The 22,466-nt window shown below is 37.6% G+C and overlaps 1 protein-coding gene across 2 annotated transcripts in view; it reads left to right on the top strand.

Moving 5' to 3' along the window:
- SEC22A (SEC22 homolog A, vesicle trafficking protein) overlaps window positions 1-22,466 on the top strand; it is a 73,520-nt gene that overhangs the window by 46,906 nt on the left and 4,148 nt on the right. For both annotated transcript variants that reach the window (XM_025376003.1, XM_025376002.1), the window contains one exon: window positions 11,544-11,609. In XM_025376003.1, the coding sequence (XP_025231788.1) occupies window positions 11,544-11,609 (66 nt within the window). The remainder of the gene's footprint in view (window positions 1-11,543; window positions 11,610-22,466) is intronic.

Here is a 22,466-nt window from a genome sequence, read left to right on the forward strand (position 1 = left end):
GTAACTGACTGACAGCTCTGAGATTTCTCAGCCTATTATACATTTTTAAAAGACGACTTTACAGACCATGAATATAGATAGAAAATCCTCAACAAAATACTATCAAATTGTATCCAACAATGTGCAAAAATAACACCACAACCAAGTAGAATTTATCCCAGGTATGCAGGGCTAGTCACTATTAGAAGCCAATTAATCCATCACATCAACAGGCTAAAGAAGAAAAATCACATGATCATATCAGTAGGTACAGAAAAAGCATTTGACAAAATCCAAACCCCATACATCATAAAATCTTGGAGCAAACTAGGAATAGAGGGAAACATCCTCAATTTGGTAAACAGCATCTATTGAAAGAACCTACAGCTAACGTCATCTTTAATGGTGAGAAACTGATGCTTCCCCCTAAGACTAGGAACAGGGCAAGGATGTCCCTACTTACCACTCTGTCCAACGTCATACTGGAAGTTCTAGTTGATGCAATAAGATGAGAATAGGAAATAAAAGATACACAGATTAGGAAGGGAAAAATAAAGCTGTCTTTGTTCACAGATGACGTGACTATGTATAATATTGTTGATTCTTTTTCTATGTAGAATATGCCCCAAATCAACAACAATAGCAAAAGCCTGGAATTAATAAGTAATTATAGCAAGACTGCAGGATATGAAGTTAATAGACAAAACTCAATTGCTTTCCTATATACCTACAAAGAATTAAAATTTGAAATTAAAAATACAATACCATGTATAGTGACACCAAACAAAAAGAGACACTTCAGAATAAATCTAACAATGTATGTACAAGATCTTTATGAGGAAAATGGTAACACTCTGATCAAATAAAGAAGATCTAAATAAATGGAGAGATGTTCCATGTTTATAAACAGGGAGACTCAATATTGTTTAGGTGTCGTTTCTTCCCAACTTGGTCTGTAGATTCAGTACAATCCCAGTCAAAATTTCAACAAGTTATTTTATGGATATTAACAGTGATTCTAAAGTTCATGTGGAAAAGCAAGCACCTGGTGTATAGGGAAAAACAGACTGTTTGCTTCTGTACTCTCACGATTCTCAATACTTCCAGAACGTCATTTTTGACACGAGATGTGTGGGAGGTTTTCTCACTTCAACAAATTCCCCAGCACCAGCTAGATGTCCCTTAATTCACATCACTTTTAACACTATCTGCCTGGAGTTAACCCAGACATCACTGGTAAAGAGTTCAGTCCCACGAGAATGCTCCCACCTCAGATGCTAGTTGCAAGTTCAGGTTGTCACCAATTGGAAGTTCCCACAACCCCCTCCTTGGATTCAATAATCTACTAGAGTGGTTCACAGAACTCAGGGAAATATGGTTACTGATTTATTATGAAGGAAATTACAAAGAATAAAGGTGAATAGCCATAAAGAGGTACATAGGGGAAGGTCTGAAAGAGTCCTGAGCACAGGAACTTCTATCCTCATGGAGTTGGGGCTTGTCACCTTCCTGGCACATGGCACCCACCCAGAAGTTCTGTGAACACCATCTTTTAGGGATTTTTATGGAGGGTTCTTCATGTGGCATGATTGATTATTAATTCAATCTCTAGTTTCTCTCCCCTCCCCGGAGGGTGGGGGTAGGACTTAAAGTTATTAGCTTCTAATCATGGTTTGGTCTTTGTGGTAACCAGCCCCCATCTAGGATCCCACCAAATATTACCTGATTAGAATAAAAGATGCTCTTATTACCTGGGAAACTCCAAGGGATTTAGGAGTTCTGTGTCAGATGCTGTTTTATATATATATATATGAATGAATGAATGAATGAAGATGGAGTCTCGTCCTGTTGCCCAGGCTGGAGGGCAATGGCACGATCTCGGCTCACTGCAGCCTCTGCCTCCCAGGTTCAAGCGATTCTCCTGCCTCAGCCTCCTGAGTAACTGGGATTACAGATGTGCAGCACCACACCCAGCTGATTTTGTATTTTTAGTAGAGATGGGGTGTCACCATGTTGGTCAGGCTGGTCTCGAACTCCTGACCTCCAGTGATCCACCCGCCTTGACCTCCCAAAGTGCTGGAATTACAGGTGTGAGCCACCTTGTCCAGCCTCACATGCTCTTATCACTCAAGAAATTACAAAGGACCCTGTGTCAAAACCAGGGTCAATGACCAAATGGAACAAAACAAAAAAGATCAGATATGGAAACAAGAGTCTCCTAGCATCTTTATTTACAAGGGTTTTAGGAGCTCTTTGTCAGAAATCAGGGGCAGAGGAGAGAAGAAAAATATGTGGAACTCTCTGCTTAATTTTCTGTAGACCTAAAACTGCTCTTAAAAAGTCTATTTTAAAAATCCATCATTAAAACATAGACTTTCTCCAAAATAAGAAGTTGGAGGGGCCGGGCGCGGTTGCTCACACCTATAATCCCAGCACTTTGGGAGGCTGAGGCAGGTGGATCACGAGGTCAAGAGATTTAGACCATCCTGCCCAACATGGTGAAACCCCATCTCTACTAAAAATACAAAAATTAGCTGGGTCTGGTGGCGTGCGCCTATAGTCCCAGCTGTTTGGGAGGCTGAGGCAGGAGAATTGCTTGAACATGGAAGGCAAAGTTACAGTGAGCTGAGATCACGCCACTGCACTCAGCCTGACGACAAAGTGAGACTCTGTCTCAATAAAAAAGAAAAAAAGAAGAAGAAATTGGAGGAAAACTGGAAAGGGAGAAATGTTCTCACTCTGGGCTTTGATATTCTTTAGTTAGGTGTTGCTTCACTTGGCAGTTACAGTAGAACCTGTTGTGCCCAGCCCATTCTTAGGAAGCAGTAGATTGGGCCTTCTCTTCCTGTGGAGGGACTGAGCCTTCCCCTGCACACAGGCCAGGTGAGGATATTAGAGTCCCCGCCATAATGGAGCCTGAAATCAGGAATTCATGTTTCAAGGTTACATGTACAAATTTATGCCCTCTCAGAACAATGGCCATTTTGAGAAAGCCAGTGAGAGACAGCCATACCAGGTCCTCTGGCCTAGCACCCACCAGTCCCTGCCAGCTCAGCCCAAGTCTCCTCACCTAGGATAGCTTGGTGGAACAACAATATATTTTAATTTGCATAAAGAAACTCTAGAAAGATAAGAGACTAATGAACATGTTGGGAACTGGACAGATGGAAAATTGGTGGGAATGAAACTTTTACTGGTATATATTTATATGTATCTTTTATATATTTTAATTTTTGAATCATGAATATTTCACTCACATTTTAAATAATATTTATTAGCACCTGTTATGTAAGCAGAAAAAAAAGGCAACTTTTGTTAACTTAATTAGTAGATTTTTAAGCAACAAACATTTCAAGCAAAGTAAAGGTAAATATGTTTGTGGGGGAGCCTGAACATTTTGCAGAGCATTGCAACTTCTTCCTGCCCCATGTTAGATTTCAGTTTCCCTAGAAACTTAAAGAGATTTTTGTTGTTGTTGTTGTTTATTTAAAACAGTTCGTCACAACTATGGTGGTGGAGTGTGAAAGAAGCATAGGGTATAAATTATGAATGGGGAAAAGGTTAGAGTGGTCTTTATTAGTAGATCATTTATAATTTGGGAACTCTGTGTATAGGCTTGTATGTTTCTGATGGTGGATACAGAATCTTTTCTTTTGTCTTAGACTAAATTACTCCAACATTTCTTACTTAGCTGATTCAGGGAACAGTGAATTGGTTCATATGGGATTCTTAGCTATCTGGAAAATGAGGGCATTGGTACCCGCCTCTGTGTTCCCTTAGCATTTAAAGTTTGTTCAGCCATAACCCACCTGAAGTCTTCCACGTACGCTCATTTAGTAGTTGAGGTTCCTGAGAGTGATTCTCAGAGGAGCAAGGAAACAACAGAATACAAAGTTGGGGATAATGTAGTCCACAAGTAGTTTGTCACTCATGGGTAGTTTTAAAAGATTTTCCAGCAAATTCTGATCCTCTCACCTAAATGAAAATCAGTACCTTGCAAATCCACTTGACCAAAAGTAGAAACTCCCATTGTTCCAGTTATTGAAGACTTTATATCTGCATTGAGTATGATGTTGTGGTAAGTGACGGGTGCTTGGAAATATTTTTCCTTTCCTTTTCCCACTGTGAAGATAAATGAAGGAGCACTATATTAGTGTTAGAATTATCTGCCTTGTAAAGATTCTGTGTCCTAAAAGATGGAATGGATGATAAGTGAACAAAAGGAGAAAATGAAATGTCAGAATGTAAATGGATACAATGATAAACTTAAGAGCTTTGAACCAGATAGGTTCAGGAGTGCAAACTAGAGTAATTTTCCAAGTACATCCTTAGCCCGACTTAACCTGAAAGAAAATACATACAAAATTGGGAACCAGAGGTCTCTTACTTTTAATTTTCCCTTATTGAAGTCTGTTTTATCATTGTTCACAACTTATATTGGATAAAAGATCCTTTTTATCTTCACTAAAGCCATTAGTCTTAAGACATACTCTTAGCCTTCTTTCTGGTTGATCATTACATTTTCATTAGGAATAATCTCAAATGTCACTCTAGATAATTTTTGGTTAGTAAAGGTAGAACTTTCTGAGGTGGTCTGCTCTGAAGACTTGAGTGTAAATCCCAGGACACAGGACTTAAAGTTTTATCTATTTTGAAGTTACCTACAGTGGTGTTACTCATATCACAGTGGTGTTAGGAGAGGGGGAAGGTCAGTACCCCAGATTGAGTGGGCTTACTGCTTCTCTGATACTTGATTTAAGAGCAAAGGACTTATTTGGGAATTATAATTTTAGATCTGACTGAAAATATGTCATGTATTTCCTGAGTGTGAGTAATATATAGACATTAAAGCTTACTTTTTTAAAGCCATGAATTCTAAACACTCTTTTCGAATGCTAGAAATGGCTGCTACATTTATCTCTAGTATCTTGAGGCTCATTTAAATTTGAGGACCCACATGAATCAGCATTCTTATATATTATTAATGGTGTTTGAAGATTCAGCACAAGTTTGTTTCTTCCAGATTATTAACTGCCTCATAGGGTGATAGCAAGGGATTTATTCAAATATGTAGCACTGAAGTTCTTCTTAGTATCTAAGTTTAGACTGGGGAGGCTTAGGATGGGTATAGTTTTTTTAAGTTCATAAGTTTATTTTGGTGTCCACAGTAATATATAAATTAGAGTATTTTCACTTCCTAACTTTGCTGAGTTTAGAGATGGTAATAAGTTTCTTGTGAATTGATACCTTATGAAGGCATAAACTTGGCTTATATTACATGTATTTCTTTAAGGATCAACCTTGAAATGATTACATTAATTAGGCTAATACCAAACTGAAAGTAATTTGCATATGGCACATTAGAAAACAAATGGAATCTTCTGATATCTCAGTAGAAATTCTGGCCTGGAAGTTAAAATACCTGGGTCCCATCTGCCAGTAACTAACTTTGTGACCCTACATGGGTTATTTTACCTTCTTGTATCTCATCTTGCAATTCTGCAAAATGAAGGTTTTAGACTACATAAGCCCAGGGACCATTTCTTAGGTCTTAGGACAGGCAGTCTAAGATTTCTCTGATTCTAAAATTGTTTGTAAAAGCTTCTACAAAGCAGAAGTCATCAACTTGCTTTTATTTCTTATCTTCTTTCCTATAGACTTGTTAATACCTTTTAAAGAAATTATGTCCCTGCTGGCCAGGCACGGTGGCTCATGCTTGTAATCCCAGCACTTTGGGAGGCCAAGGCAGGTGGATCGCGAGGTCAGGAGTTCGAGACCAGCCTGGCCAATATGGTGAAACCCCATCTCTACTAAAAATATAAAAATGAACTGGGCGCGGTGGCAGGGGCCTGTAATCCCAGTTACTTGGGAGGCTGAGCCAGGAGAATTGCTTGAACCCGGGAGGCGGAGGTTGTAGTGAGCCGAAGCTCACGCCATTGCACTCCAGCCTGGGCGACAGAGCAAGACTCCATCTCAAAAAAAAAAAGAAAAGAAATTATGTCCCTGCTAATACTTAACAGAACTTTTTCATTTATTTAGTGACATATCTATGCTAAGATGTGGTGTCTACTTTCATTCAAAAGAAATAAAAGTATTTTTTCTGATTATATGCTAATTCATTGTTAAAGAATTAGGGGATCATACGAGACAGTGCCGTGAAATAGAAGATAATAAAGATTAAATAACATTAAAAAATGGAGAAAGAAAATAAAAAAGTTATAAATAAATAAAAATAACATAAAAAAGAATTGGGTGAAATGTATAAAGAATAAAATAAAAATTATCTCCAAATTTTCATATAGGCACATATATCCATTATGTCCTTTTTTTCACTTAAAAAGTAAATGTTCCCTAATTATTATAAACATTTTAATAGTATCCTCCTAATACATTGTGTGGCTACTATATGAGGCTTTTGTTTACCTTCATCCTCATCTTTTTCTTAAAGAGACAGGGTCTCGCTATGTTGGCCAGGTTGGTCTTAAACTCCTGGCCTCAAACAGTTCTCCCATCTTGGCCTCCCAAAGTGCTAAGATTATAGTATGAGCCACTGCCCCTGGCCCCATCCTTATCTTTAAAAGAAAATTTACTTTATTTCTTTTCAGAGCAATACATTGGTACTCTAGTATCCCCTAAAGGTGAATAGTGACATTCATAAAGATTTGTATTGAAACTCCTTACCTCTGCCCTCTTCTTCCCCTCCTCTGCCTTTCTCCCTGTCTCTGTTTCCCCAGCACTGTCCACCCCCACTTTTGTCCCTGCTGCTGTCCTCTGCCCACCTTCCAACCTCTGGCTATTCCTTCACCTACATTTCATCTGCGCTTCCCTACTGGCTCGTTTCCCTCAGCCCTGCTGTTCTTTAAAAAAACAAAAAAATAACAAAACCAAAAAAGCCTCTTTACATATGCTCTCTTCTAATTTTTTGAGAGAGTAGAATATGTTTGTTGTCTTGTTCCTTTGCCCTCTATTTCTTAGTCTACTATGATGTCTTTTCTACTCCTGTAATTCTCTTAGATATCCACCATTAAGCTCACCAGTGTCCTTTCAGTTGCCAAATACAGCAGCTACTCTTTAGAGTCGAGTCTTATGTACCCTCTCTGCCTCATCTGTCATTATGTTCTTCCTTTTAAACATTTCCTTGTTTAATTTCAAAAAATAAATTTTATTTCAGGAAACATAGACACAAATCACTGTTAATAGTTTAATGTATTTACATTTTTCTTCTTGACAAATCTCTTATCCATTCATTTTTGTGAAACCGTTTTCTCCCATTTTGTTTTGTTTTGTTTCCTTGTTTCTCTTCCTATTCCTCAGTTTATTTGATAGACTTTCTTCCTCCACCTGTCCTTTATATAGTGGCATTCTCCAGTATTCTGTCCTTGGCTTTGTATTCTTCCAACTCCATGCCTTCTTCTTGGTTACTTTCATAATGGCCTTTTTGAAAAAATACACATATATATACATAAACACACACACATATGCAGTAAAATATGCGCTTGAAAAATTTCAAAGCCTATAAGAGTTGATATTTTTACAGAAAAGTAATTCTCTCCCAATTTTCTTCCTCAGAGTCATCCTTCTAGGGAGATTATGTGCATATGCTAGTATATAGGTATTTATATATTTACTTATGCAATTCTTTAAAAAATTTTTATAGAAATGATAACATACTCAATACTAATTTGCATCTTTTTAAGTCTAAAAATATGTAGGAGATTATTTCACATCAGTACACAGAGACCTATTTTATTCTTTTTAGTGGCTGCATGACTGTGTATTAAATATTTGTGTTTTCCTTTCCCTGCACCACATAACATCTTATTTTGAAATAATTCAAACTTACAGAAAAGTTTAAAGAACAGTAGAATTAACATCCACCCCATATACCTACCTACCATTTTCCTTCTTTCTTTCTTTCTTTTTTTTTTTTTACTGAGTCATTTGAAAGTTAACATTGTAGGTATCATCTCAGTTTATTGCAAAATTGAATTCAATATGTATGTCTTAAGGGCTAAGATATTCTTTTACGTAATCATAATCCTCTTCATCACACCAAAGAAATTTAACATTGGTATAGTATTACCTAATAGAAAATCTGTATTCAAATTTCCACAGTGGCCCCCAGAGTGTTCTATATAGTGTTTTGTTCCTCTCTCTCATCTAGGAGCTAATCAAGAATTGAGATTTTTACTTGGTTGTCATAGGCCTTTTGTTTAACTAACTACTATTAAAATAGAAGACTGCCAAGTTAGATCTCTGGATCAAACTCTTTCCTGAAGCAGACTGAAATATCTGCTAAATATAATTATTTGGATGTCCCACTAGCAACTCCAGAATAGCATGTCCACAGTGAGCTCAATATTTTCTGCTCTTGAGTTACTTTTCTTCCTATATGCCCAACTTAGTGCATGGTATCATTCAAGCGTTGCCTAAACCAGAAGCCTCTGAGTTATCTTAATCTCCTCCCTCTTTGACACAGTACATGTTAATTCCTTTGCCTTTGATTCTCTTCCTACCTTGTCTACCTGGTTCAGCCTTTAAGACCAGCCTTTAAGACCCAGACTTTAAGCTTTACTCCCTTTAGGAAGCCTTCCCTGGCCTTTCTTTTTTCTCTGTGCAGAATTAGATGTGTCTCCATTGGGCTCCCTTAGTATCCTCTACACACACCTGTGCCATCAGTTATTACTTTGGGTGGTAATTATTGATTTACGTATCTGCCTTCTTAATTAGAGTGACCTCCTTATGTTGATGTGGACTTAACTCTCTTCTTTTTCTTTTTTTTTTTTTTTTTTTTGAGACAGAGTCTCGCTCTGTCACCCAGGCTGGAGTGCAGTGGCGCAACCTTGGCTCACTGCAAGCTCCATCTCCCGGGTTCACGTCATTCTCCTGCCTCAGCCTCCTGAGTAGCTGGGACTACAGGCACCCGCCACCATGCTCAGCTAATTTTTTTGTATTTTTAGTAGAGATGGGTTTTCACCGTGTTAGCCAGGATGGTCTCCATCTCTTGACCTTGTGATCCGCCTGCCTCAGCCTCCCAAAGTGCTGGAATTACAGGCATGAGCCACTGTGCTGGCCGGACTTAACTCTTTTCTGTACTAGGGATAGTAACAAAGTACCTGGCTTGTAAATGCTTAATAAATATTTATTAAATGGAAGAATAGGCTAATAGGCAGTCTTCTCTTTATCAATTAAAGATTTTTCAAATGACGCAGACAGTAACCCCAGGGAGAGAGGAGTTAGTGAATGTTTCTGAGTATTTACTATGTACCAGTTACTTTTCTTTGTATTTGCAAATGTTATTTCACTTAATCTCTACAACTTTTAGCTTTCAAAAGAAGAAATTAAAGTTAAGTAACTGCCCCAGATTGTAAGTAAAGATTCGAACCCAAGTCTGACTGACTGTAAAAATATGCTTCTAAGTGTTTTAAAGGCATTTAAGGCTAGACGCGGTGGCTCACGCCTGTAATCCCAACATTTTCGGGGGCCAAGGCAGGCAGATCACTTGAGGTCAGGAGTTCAAGACCAGCCTGGTCAACATGGTGAAACCCCGCACTCTACTAAAAAATACAAAAATTGGCCAGGCATGGTGGCGGATGCCTGTAATCCCAGATACTTGGGAGGCTGAAGCAGGAGAATTGCATGAACATGGGAAGCAGAGGTTGCAGTGAGCCGAGATCGTGCCACTGCACTCCAGCCTGGGTGATAGAACAAGACTCTGTCTCAAAATAAACAAAGGCTGGGCGTGGTGGCTGACACCTGTAATCTCAGGTCGAGATTGGGAGGCCGAGGCGGGCAGATCACAAGGTCAGGAGATCGAGACCATCCTGGCTAACACAGTGAAACCCCATCTCTACTAAAAATACAAAAAAAGCTTAGCCAAGCATGGTGGCACGCCCCTGTAATCCCAATTACTTGGGAGTCTGAGGCAGGAGAATCACTTGAAGCTGGGAGGCGGAGGTTGCAGTGAGCCAAGATCGCACCGCTGCACTCCAGCCTGGGTGACAGCAATACTCCATCTCATAAATTAAAAAAAAAAAAAAAAAAAAAAGAAGGAAAAGAGAAAGAGAAAAAGGGTGATTAAGAGAGTTAGAAAGTCGAAATTTAGAGAAAAAAATACAGTATCCAATTGTAGGACAGTAAATTATAGTATATCCCCACAATTAAAGGTTATATAATCATTACAAATTGTGTGGTTGAGGAATATTTACTGTCTTGGGAAAGTGTTTATGATGTAATGTGAAGTACTAAAAAGTAGTATATGAAAGTATCAATCTGTTTTTTAGAAGTGTATCTACATACACAGAAAAGACTGGAAGGAAATACATGAAAAGGTTAGAAGTAATTTTCCCAGAGTTGTAGCATTTATAGGTTATATTAATTTCTTTTTTGTATAGGCTGTATTTTCCAGATTCTTTACAATGAACATGAACTTTTATAATCAGAAAAAAGGTCATTTAAAAACTAAAGGACTAAAGAAAAAATAATCAAGCAGAACTTATTTAAGGTTTTAGAATTATTACACTGGAAAGGTTTCATGTTGACCTTCCTTGTCTCTAGGGTGCAACAGGCCTGAGCATCCCAGACAGATGAGTGGTTCCTATTTTAAGATCTTCTCACTAGGATAAGCCAGCTGTCCTCTGCCTGACAGTCTGTTCTGTTGCCCAATAACCAGTGCAAAAGGAATTTTCCCTTTATACTATTTTATGAAGAAATGATAATGAGATACTCTTCTGTGTCTTGTAGAAATTTTCATCGTATAAAGAGATTTTTCTCTCTCTAATATAAGTAAAGGGCCAAATTAATGCTCCTGCCTGGAAGAGAAAAAAAATGTAATGCTCCTGTCTGGACTTTATGTTTTACTGTATAAAAACATTGAAAGAAGTTGATAATGTAGATATTTAAGAAGAACCAGAAAGGAATAGGAAAGCATGAGTTGTTACCTGTCTCCATTAGTTTTCTTTGCAGAGACATTCTATGCATGAGGTATCTGTTTTTCCTCTGGGTGGCTGTTTTTCTAGCATAGCATGCAAGACTGATTAGTCTTAATTTTTCTTATTGGGATTTAGCACACTCTAGTGGATAGTAGCTTTTCAGTTTTCACAGTTTTTTAGAAAATCGTATCAAATTACTTTATTGGACAATTCGGTGATATACTTACTAGTAGTAAAGTTTGTCAGTATTTGAGTCAAGTAATGACCCTAGTGAGCCAGAGTAACTTTGTCAGCCACTGGGGCATTGTACATTTGTACGTGATTTTTTTAGTAGTAGGATGAGAGGCTTTTAACAGTATGTCAGAACTTTTCCCCAGTGGTTTTCCTCTTTTGAGTGGAATGAAATTGATGGGGGTGGCCAAAATGTAGAGGAACACTTGTACCTCTACCTCACACTCTTTAGGCCTTAGAATGTGCTTTATGTTTTCATTTTAGGACTCTTGAGAATTTTTATATACCAGTGTGTGACAATTTTGACTGTGTGTAAACATTGTTATAGCCTATCTTGATGGATTGTTTCTGGAAATGGGCTCCCACCAGAAACAAAAATAATCTTTTATTTTGCTTTTGCAGAGTGATGGTGATGATTTTAATTACATCATTGCATTTTTCCTTGGAACAGCAGCCTGCCTTTACCAGGTAGGTTTTCTTCCATTTTAAAGAAACACTTTCCATTATTGTTTATTTCAGGTATCAATTCTAACAATTGATTGTGCATTTTAAATAAATTATTAAAACTCTGAGTTCTTTGCTTCTCTTTTAATTTGAGCCTCTTTTAACTTTGTGACCTACATCTCCATTTTGAGTGGACATAGATCCCAGTGAACCTGATGTTAACCTTTTTCCTGTGCTGAGGCTTCAGTGGTGGTATGTCATCTGCCTGTGGTAGTAAAGACCACTCCTAGGCTGGGTGTGGTGACTCATGCCTGTAATCCCAGTACTTTGGGAGGCCGAGCTGGGCAGATCACTTGAGGTCAGGAGTTCAAGGCCAGCTGGCCAACACGGTAAAACCTTGCCTCTACTCCTCTACTAAAAATACAAAAATTAGCCAGGCGTGGTCATGCATGCCTGTAGTCCCAGCTACTTGGGAGGCTGAGACAGGAGAATTGCTTGAACCCAGGAGGCGGAGGTTGCAGTGAGCCGAGATCACGCCACTGCACTCCAGTCTGGGCAACAGAGCAAGGCTACATCTCAAAAAAAAAAATGAAGAAAAAAAAAAAGACTACCAGATTTTCTGGTGTTTGATCATTCAGCTTCCAGGTTCTGCTTATACTCTAGGCTGAGGATTTTGTATTTGGGGGGAAGTTTTTGAATAGAGAGTGGCACAGCAAAAGCAGGATTTTCTGATTCAATTTAGCAGTAATGAATAGAATGGACTATAAGAGCAGAGAGACTGGAAGCAAGGAAATGGTTTGAAATTATTACTACAGGTAGAAAGTAATGCAAGCTAACATATCGTAATGGCAGTGAGGATAGAAAAAAATAGACATTGAGAAGGAAGACTCACTGGGACTTGAAGACTATGAAACTTAAGGAGGGAAGAGATTTTGCACCTGGGTGACATGGAGACTGATAGTCAAATTTCCAAGGCCAGAGGAGGCACACATTTGTAGGAAAGGAAGTTACCGGTTACCCAAATGCAAGAATGTCTTTGTTAAAACATGTTACAGCAAGCAAGGCATTTTGACCTAACTTTTTTTTATAAGTGACACATTTTTGTAGCTTGAATAAAAAAAAAATTAAGAGTCAGAACTGCAAATATAAGACTACCTAAAGTTCAGTGGACGTCTTTGGGGACATATTTTGAATATATGTATTTGACTTTTACATAAAGACATTAGACATTTTAGTTCCAGTGGCCCCATTTTTTAAAACTGCTTGATTTTTTTTTTTTTTAAACGGAGTCTGGAGTGCAGTGGCGCAATCTCGGCTCACTGCAAGCTCCGCCTCCGGGGTTCACACCATTCTCCTGCCTCACCCTCCCGAGTAGCCAGGACTACAGGCACCTGCCACCATACCCAGCTAGTTTTTTTGATTTTTAGTAGAGATGGGATTTCACCCTGTTAGCCAGGATAGTCTCGATATCCTGACCTCATGATCCGCCCTCCTTGGCCTCCCAAAGTGCTAGGATTACAGGCATGAGCCACCGCGCCCAGCCAAAAAATTGCTTGATTTTCTTAACCATTTATATTATCTTCAGAAATTTTCTGTCAAATCTGACATTTAATAATGATGAATGACATTTCATGCAGGAAATGTGAAAACTTACATTTGTTAATGTCACATAGTCTTTAATTTTATGAAATATTGTATATATTTTTTTCTTTTCTTTTTTTTTTTCTGAGACAGAGTCTTGCTCTGTCACCCAGGCTGGAGTGCAGTGGTGCAATCTCGGCTCACTGCAAGCTCCGCCTCCCGGGTTCAGGCCATTCTCCTGCCTCAGCCTCCCAAGTAGCTGGGACTACAGGCGCCCGTCACCATGCCCAGCTATTTTTTTTTTTTTTTTTTTTTTTGTATTTTTAGTAGAGATGGGGTTTCACAGTGTTAGCCAGGATGGTCTCAATCTCCTGACCTCGAGATCCACCCGCCTTGGCCTCCCAAAGTGCTGGGATTACAGGCGTGAGCCACCGTGCCTGGCCTCTTGTATTTTCTATTTTAATTTCTATCGTGTCACAAAAGGGATAATATCTCTTTTCTTTTTTTTTTTTTTTGAGACAGAGTCTTGCTGTGTCGCCCAGGCTGGAGTGCAGTGGGGCAATCTTGGCTCACTGCAAGCTCCGCCTCCTGGGTTCACACCATTCTCCTGCCTTAGCCTCGCGAGCAGCTGGGACTACAGGCGCCCGCCACCACGCCCGGCTAATTTTTTATATTTTTAGTAGAGATGGAGTTTCACCATATTAGCCAGGATGGTCTCGGTCTCCTGACCTCATGATTTGCCCGCCTCCGCCTCCCAAAAAGTGCTGGGATTACAGGCGTGAGCCACTGCTCCCGGCTAATATCTCATTTTTTAAAGTGAGAAAACTGAGGCAGTTTCAGTACTGTTCTGAGATCACATAGTCAGAAAGCAGTAGAGTCAGGACTTAACTCTGGGTCTCTGATTTTGAGTATTGTGTTCTGTCTACTATATCATGCTGTCTCTAGGTACTATATCATGCTGTCTCTAGGCAAAATTCCTAATTCGTGTAATTTTTATAATGTAATAAACTCAGTTTTATAACTATACACATGATCTCATTTGATTTTTATCTAAAACTGTGAGGTATTAGCTTTAATATAATTTTATAAATTATATTAAAATTTATAAATTTATAAATCATTCTTGTAAAATATAAGTTTTGGTTGCTTTGTCTTAAGTAATTGTAAATGCTTAGTAATAATGGCAGAACGTATTGAGCTCTTATTTTGTGTTAAGCCTTTTATATTCATTGTACCATTAAATCCTCACAAAAAGGAGGATATACCATTATATCCTCCTCACTGAGGTATAGACCGTTCTTATAGCTTATTAGTGACTTGAACCCAGATCTCTGTGACTTCAGAGCACTTGACTACCAGGCTGTAGATATGCACACCTCTGTTACATTTGCCAGAACAGCCTCAGGTAGTTTTGAGAGTTGCCTCATGGTAGAGTGGTGTCACTCAGGTGTTCTTTTACTTGAGAGAATTAAATAAATTCATGTTTTAAAGAAGAGAAGAAGAAAACTAATTTCCTTCACATTGAAAGGTATGAAACTTCCTGCTTTCTAAATATGATGAGCAGGGTGATAATAATGCTGTTTTTCCCCCCACAGTAAAACTTAAGTAATTATGTTTTACCATATAACATGCTCTGTCTCCAGTTGTCAGGATATTTTTAAATCCTCTTTAGATCAGATCTGAAAAGCCATTACTACATTGTTTGTCACCTTTTTCATCAGGATGCAGGTGCTTATGGAAGCCCAAAGCTCAGCCCGATAGGATTAATCTTGATATGGAACATTTCAAATAGAGCAAAGGATCAGTGAAGAAACTAGAGACTATTCCTGTTCCTTCAGTGTTTTACTTTGAAAACTTGAAACTTTGAAAAGTTGAAAAACCAGTATACTTAGAGTCATCAATTGTTAACATCTTGCAACACCTTCTTTATCTCACTCCCTCTTTATATGTGTGTGCGCATGGCGTGTATAAACAGACCATCCCCGACTGGAACTTTTTTAACTTTATAATGATGCAAAAGTGATATGCATTCAGTAGAAGCTATGTTTCAGGTACTCACTTGACCATGCTGGTTTTCAGCACACTATTCAATAAATTATAGGAGACAATGAACATATTTTAATAAAACAGGCTTTGTATTAGATGATTTTGCCCAACTGTAGGCCAAAGTTTTGAGTGTGTTTAAGGTAGGCTAGGCTAAGCTATGATGTTTGGTAGGTTAATTGTATTAAATACATTTTTAACTTAGGATATTTTCAGCTTATAATGACTATATCAGGATGTGACCCTATCATAAGCCAAGGAGCTTCTGTTGTTATTTGTAAAGTAAGTTTCAGACATATGTGTATGGGTAAAGTTTTTCTAATTAAACTTTTTATTTTGGGATAATTGCAGATTTACATGGCGTTGCAAGAGAGATCTTATGTACTCTTTACCTGGTTTCCCCCAATGTTATCATCTTGCAAAACTATGTAAAACAGTATCACAACCAGAGTATTGGTACTGATATAGTCAAAATACAGAACATTCCTCTCCCCACAGGGATCCCTCATGGAAGCCATATCCACTTCCTTAATCTAACCCCTCCTTAATCTCTGGCAATTACTAACAAGTTCTCCATTTCTAGAATTTTCTCATTTTAAGGACATTATATAAATGAAATTATATAGTATATAACTGGCATAGTTCAGAATGCTATAAGAAAATACGATAGATTGGGTGGCTTAAACAACAGACGTTTCTTTCTCATGGTTCTGGAATCTGGGAAGTCCAAGTTCCAGATAACTGGCAGATCACGTTCTTGCTGAGGGCCCTTTTCCTGGCTTGCAGAAGGCTGCCTTCTTAGTATATCCTCACACAGAGAAAGTGCTGAAATCTCTTCCTCCTCTTACATGGTCATTGATTCCATTATGGGGACTCCGCCCTCATGACTTTGTCTAAACCTAATTACCTCCCAAAGGCCCCAGCTCCTAATACCATCACATTAGGGATTAAGGGCTTCAACATTTGAATTTAGAGAGGACACAAACATTTAGTCCGTAACAGTAACCTTTTGTGGTATGCATTTTGTTGTTGTTGTTTGTTTGTTTGTTTGTTTGGGGGACGGAGTCTTGCTCTGTCACCCAAGCTGGAGTGCAGTGGCCAAATCTTGGCTCACTGCAACCTCCGCCTCCTGGGTTCAAGCAGTTCTCCTGCCTCAGCATCCTGAGTAGCTGGGATTACAGGCATGTGCCACCATGCTTGGCTAATTTTTGTATTTTTAGTAGCGATGGAGTTTCACCATGTTGGTCAGGCTGGTCTTGAACTTCTGACCTCGTGATCCGCCCACCTCAGCCTCCCAAAGTGCTGGGATTACAGACATGAGCCAGATAGGCATTTTTTTCACTCAGCATAATTCTCTGGAGATTGAGCCAAGTTGTTGCATAATCAATTATTCGTTGCTTTTTATTGCTGAGTAGTATTCCATGATATGTATCAATGATTTGTTCCTTTTTTTTTTTTTTAAAGACAGGGTCTTGCTCTGTCACCTAGGCTAGAGTGCAGTAGTGCAGTCATAGCCTCACTGCAGCTTTGAACTGGGCTCAAACTCCTGAGTAGATAGGACTATAGGTGTGTGTCACCACACCCAGCTAATTCTCTAATTTATTTTTGTAGAGATGGGGTCTTGCTATGTTGCCCAGGCTGGTCTTGGACTCCTGGCCTTAAACAATGCTCCCACCTCGGCCCCTACAAAGCTCTAGGGTTACAGGTGTGAGCCACAACATCCAGCTTCATTTACTTATTGAAGGATATCTGAGTTGTTTTAAAATATTGGCTATTATAAAACTGCTATAAACATTTATGTGGAGGTTTTTGTGCAGACATAAGTCTTCACTTCTTTGGGATAAATGCCTAGGAGTACAATTGCCAGGTTATGTGGTAGTTTTATTAAGAAACTGAAAAACTGTTTTCCAGAGTAGCTGTACCATTTTACATTCCCTCCAGCAATGTGTGAGTGATCTAGTTTCTCTGCATCCTCACCAACATTTGGTATTGTCACTATTTTTTATTTTAGCCACTCTTGTGTGGTGATAGCTCATTGTGGTTTTAACTTGCATTGTTTAACATCATTAGCTAATGATGCTAAACATTGTTTCATGTGTTTTTCATTTGTATATTATCTTCAGTGAAATGTCTACATCTTTTTATTTTTTATTTATTTTTTTTTTTTTTTAAGACAGAGTCTCGCTCTGTCACCCAGGCTGAAGTGCAATGGCATGCTCTCAGCTCACTGCAACCTCTGCCTCCCGGGTTTAAGCGATTCTTCTGCCTTAGCCTCCTGAGTAGCTAGGATTATAGGCACCCGCCATCATGCCCAGCTAATTTTTTGTTTTTTGTTTTTTGTTTTTTTGTTTTGTAGAGATGGGGTTTCACCATGTTCACCAGGCTGGTCTTGAACTCCTAACCTCAGGTGATCCACCCACCTCGGCCTCCCAAAGTGCTAGGATTATAGGCGTGAGCCACCGTGCCCGGCCTTGCTTGTTTTCTAATTGGATTCTTTGTTTTTTCACTGTTTTTCTTAGAGTTTTTCATACAATTGACCCTTTATATTTGTGGGTTCTGCATTCGTGGATTAAACCAACCATGAATTGAAAATACTTGGAAAAATATTGCATCCATACTAAACATGTACAGACTTTTATTTTTTGTCATTCCCTAAAGAATATAGTATAATAGCATTTACATTGTATTAGGTATTATAAGTAATCTAGAGATTATTTAAAGTATACAATAGGATGTGGATAAGAGTTAAATGCAAATATTGTGCCATTTTATGTCAGAGACTTGAACATCCACAAATGTTGATATCTGAGGGAGGTCCTGAAACCTATGGATACTGGGGACAGCTATATATTCTAGATATTAATCATTTGTCAGAAAGGAAGTGTGTAGATATCCTTTCCCAGTCTATGTTTTAAAAAAAATAGTTTCAGATCAGTCTGTATCTTGTCTTTTCATCCTCTTAACAGGGTTCTTCACAGAACAAAGTTTTTAATTTTGATAAAGTTCAGTTGATCAGTTTTTCCTTTTATTGGTCATGCTTGTGGTGGTCAAGTCTAAGAGCTCTTTGCCTAACCTAAGTTTCTCTACTATGTTTTTTCTAGACCTTTTATTACAGTTTTATATTTTACATTTGTGATCCATTTTGAGTTAATTTTTGTATGAGATGTGAGACTTAGATAGCTTAAATCAAGGTTCCTTTGTCTATATTGTTCCAGCACCATCTATGGCAAAGGCAATTTTTTTTTCCTCCATTAAATTGCTTTTACACCTTCGTAAAAAATCAGCTGGACATACTTGTGTGAGATTATTTCCGGGTTCTGTATTTTGTTGCATTGATTTTTTTGTCTATCCTTCCACCAGTACGACAACATAGTGTTGATTACTGTAGCAGTATAATAGGTCATAAATTTTCTTAGTAGTTATAGAACTATTCAAATTATGTTTCATGTTGAGTGAATTTATGGTAGTTTGTGGTTTTTGAGGAAATGGTCCATGTTATCTAAGTTATCAAACTTATATGTTTACAGTTGGTTGTAGTATTCTCTTATTGGCCTTTTGATGTCTGCAGGGTCTGTAGTGATATCCCCTGTTTCATTCCTGATCATGGTAATTTGCATGTTCTGTCTTTTTCTTTGTCAGTCTTACTTGTTAATTTTATTGATCTTTTCAAGAGCCAGATCTTTGTTTCTTTGTTTTTTCCTGCTGTTTTTCTGGTTTCAATTTTATTGATTGCTGCTTTTATCTTTACTATTTTCTTCCATATGCATGCTTTGCATTTATTTTGTTCTTTTTCTAGGTTCTTGAAGTAGGCGCTTACATGATTGGTTTGAGAATTTTCTTTTTTATAATGTATGCACTAACTCCTAAAGATTTCCATCTTAGCACTTCTTTAGCTGTATTCCATAAATTTGGTATGTTTTATTTTCATTTTCTCTTAATAATTTTTAAAATTTCCTTAAGACTTCCTCTTTGACCTGTGGATTATTTAGAATTGCATCGTTTCTCTTCTAAATGTTTGAAGATTTTCTTGTTATCTTACCATTACTGATTTCTAGTTTGATTCCATTGTGATCAGAGAACACACATTGTGTGATTTCACTTCTTTTAAATTTGTTGAGGTTTCTTTTATGGCCCCAAAGTATGGTCTGTCTTGTTATATGTTCCATAGCCACTTCAACAGAATGTGTATTCTGCTGTTATTGGGTGAGTGTGTTCTGTAAATGTTTAGATCGTGTTGCTTGGTATTTTCAAGTTCTATATTCTTGCTGATTTTCTGTCTAGTGTTATACCAGTTGGCTAGAAAAGAGTATTGGATTATAGATTTTTCCATTTTGTATTTCAGTTCTATTGCTTCATGTATTTTGTAGCTATGTTGTTTTGTTCGTACACATTTAGGATTGCTGTGTCTTCTTGGTGGATGGGCCCATTTATCATTATATATGTTCCTCTCTGTCCCCATTTATTTTCTTTGCTTTGAAATATTTTGATATTTATCTGGTATCAATATAGACACTTTTGCTTTCTTTTGATTACTGTTTGTATGATATATCCTTTTCCATCCTTTACTTTTAACTTTCCTATGTTATTTAAAGAGAGTTTCTGACAGACAGCATAGAGTTGATTCATGTTTTTTAATCCACCCTGCCAATCTCTGTCTTTTCATTGCTGTACTTAAGTCATTTATAGTTAATGTAATTATGGATATGTTAGGGCTTATTTTTTGTTTTGTTTTTTTCATTTTTCTTTTTTTTTTTCTTTATTTTCCTGTGGGTTACTTTAACATTTTAAAAGAATTCCATTTCAGTTTATCTGTGGTATTTTTTAGTGTATCTATTTGTGTAGCTTTTTAAATGATTGCTGTAGGCATCACGTAATACATACTTAACTCTTTATGGTCTTCTGGTGTCGACATTTTACTAGTTCAAGACACCTTATCTCCCTAGATGTGTTTTTGCTCTCCCCTATTTATAATTGGCTCAGATATTTCCTCCACATATATTTAGAACCACATCAGCCAGTGTTATAATGATTTTTGTTTTAACCATCAAACATAATTTGGAAAACTCAAGAGGAAAATGAAAGCCTATTGTATTTACCCATATTTTTGCATACCATGTCCTTTTTTCTTTCCCCACATTTCAAGATTCCATCTTATTGTTTTCTTTCTATTTAGAGAGCTTCCTCTAACCATTCTTTTATGGTAGATCTGCTAGCAACAAATTATCTTAATCTTTCATCTGATAAATGTTTTTATTTTCCTTTTATTCCTAAAGGATATTTTTGTTGAATACAGAATTCTGAATTTGGCAGCATTTTTTTCTTTCAGCCCTTGAGAAATGTTCTACTTTTTTTCTGGCCTCTGTGGTTTCTGATGAGAATCCCACTGTCTTGTTACTGATGAGAAATGAATTATCTTATTACTGTCAAGTGAAGATGGATGTCCAGAGTCCCACGTGTTCTCCACTGATACCACAGTAAGAGGGTAGAGGAGGGATTCATTGCCATCTAGTGAGAACGAAAGTCCTGGCTTCTACCTGCCGTCTCTGAAGCCACGCTGAAGGGTTAGAACATCTGCTTACGATGTTCTAGGCTCTCAACATTTGATGGTGTGGGTATGGGTGGGTCACAGGTTTTTTTGTGTGATGTTTGGCTAGAGTATAATAGTTACTGTTTAAAAGTTTTCTGTCTTGCTAAGGTGCTGCTTTCCTGGTCTTTTACCAGAGAGAGCAAGATCTTACTGAGTTACTGAGGGGTTTTTTTTGTTGTTGGTTGGTTGTTTTGATATGCATGCATTGGCGTTTCTAGTTGCCGGCTTCTTCAGCTCCAAGTCTGGGATATATAAAGCAAAAAAGAAAACTCAGAGAACCTACCACTGTGTCATTCTTGGATCTCAAGATCCTTTATTTGTCTGCTTTTCCTCCACAGTTCAGTCTTCTTATGCTTGTTTTACATATAATGTCCAGTGTTTTTATTTATACTTAGTGGGAGAAATAGGGAAAAGTGTGTCTGCTCCATCTTCCCAGAAACAGAAGTCCCTGAGCAGTTGTTTTTAAAGTAAGATACAGACATGATATTTTTTACCTTAAAATACTTCATGATGTATCTTCTGAGAACACAGACATCTTTCTACATAGCCAGGACTTCATATCACGTCTAAAAATTTAACGTTGATACAATGTTATCTAATATAGGATTCCTATTCAGATTATTTCAGTTGTCTCCAAAATGTTTTCTGTGGTTATATTTCCCCGATCCAGGATTATGCATTTCATTTGATTGTCGTGTAGTTTTTGGTCTGTGATACAGTCTCCCAGCCTTTTTGTTGTTGTTCTGTTTTATTTTGGTTTTGTCTTTCATAACACTGACTTTTTTAAGGGTTCAGGCAAGTACCATATAGAATGACCCACAATCTGGATTAGTCTCTGTTCCTCGTGATTAGATTAAGGTGAAATATTCTGGCAACAGTGCTATATGGGTTGAATATCTCTTGTTGCTTCAGTCAGGAAACGTGATAAGTTTAATCATTTGGTTAAGATGGTGTCTACCAGATCCCCATTGCAAAGATATCTTTTTCTTCTTTGTAATAAGTATTATGTGGGGTAGAGACCCATTATTTTAAAAAGCCCTGGAAAACCATGAATTAAATATATATATATATATTTTTTTTTTTTTTAATTACTGGAAAAGCTAGCTCATTTTTACAGTAGCATTCCAAGCAATAAGTATAGATAAAAACTGGAAATATAAAATCACCATTAAGCGAACACCACAGTAATCATTGTTGCAGGCAAGAATCATTAATGGATACTAAAATTAATGGGCAAAAGTATGATAAGATATTCACATAATCTCAACTCCCTGCCCCAAAGACAATAATTGCAAAGAGAATAGATACCACCTTATTAAGTGATCTAATTTAACATGTAGTAACATGTATTGCATATCACCTCTGTGGTATTCTTGCCAAAATTGTATAACCTCATTTCAATCTTGACAAAACATCAGACACACCCAAGTTGAGGGGCATTCCTACAACATAACTGATTACTACTCTTCAGGACTGTCAAGGACATGAAACTTTTTTTTGTTTAAAAAAGATGGAGGAGCTGTTACAGATTGGAATAGACATGACAACTAATGCGATACAGAATCCCAGATTAGATTCTGGACCAGAAATCTAGTGGGACAGTTGGCAAAATCTGAATAAAGTCTGTAGATTAGCTAAGAGTATTGAATCAATGTTCATCTCCTGGTTTG

The sequence above is a fragment of the Theropithecus gelada genome, chromosome 2 (assembly GCF_003255815.1).
Source record: "Theropithecus gelada isolate Dixy chromosome 2, Tgel_1.0, whole genome shotgun sequence".
NCBI classification, from domain to species: Eukaryota; Metazoa; Chordata; class Mammalia; order Primates; family Cercopithecidae; genus Theropithecus; species Theropithecus gelada.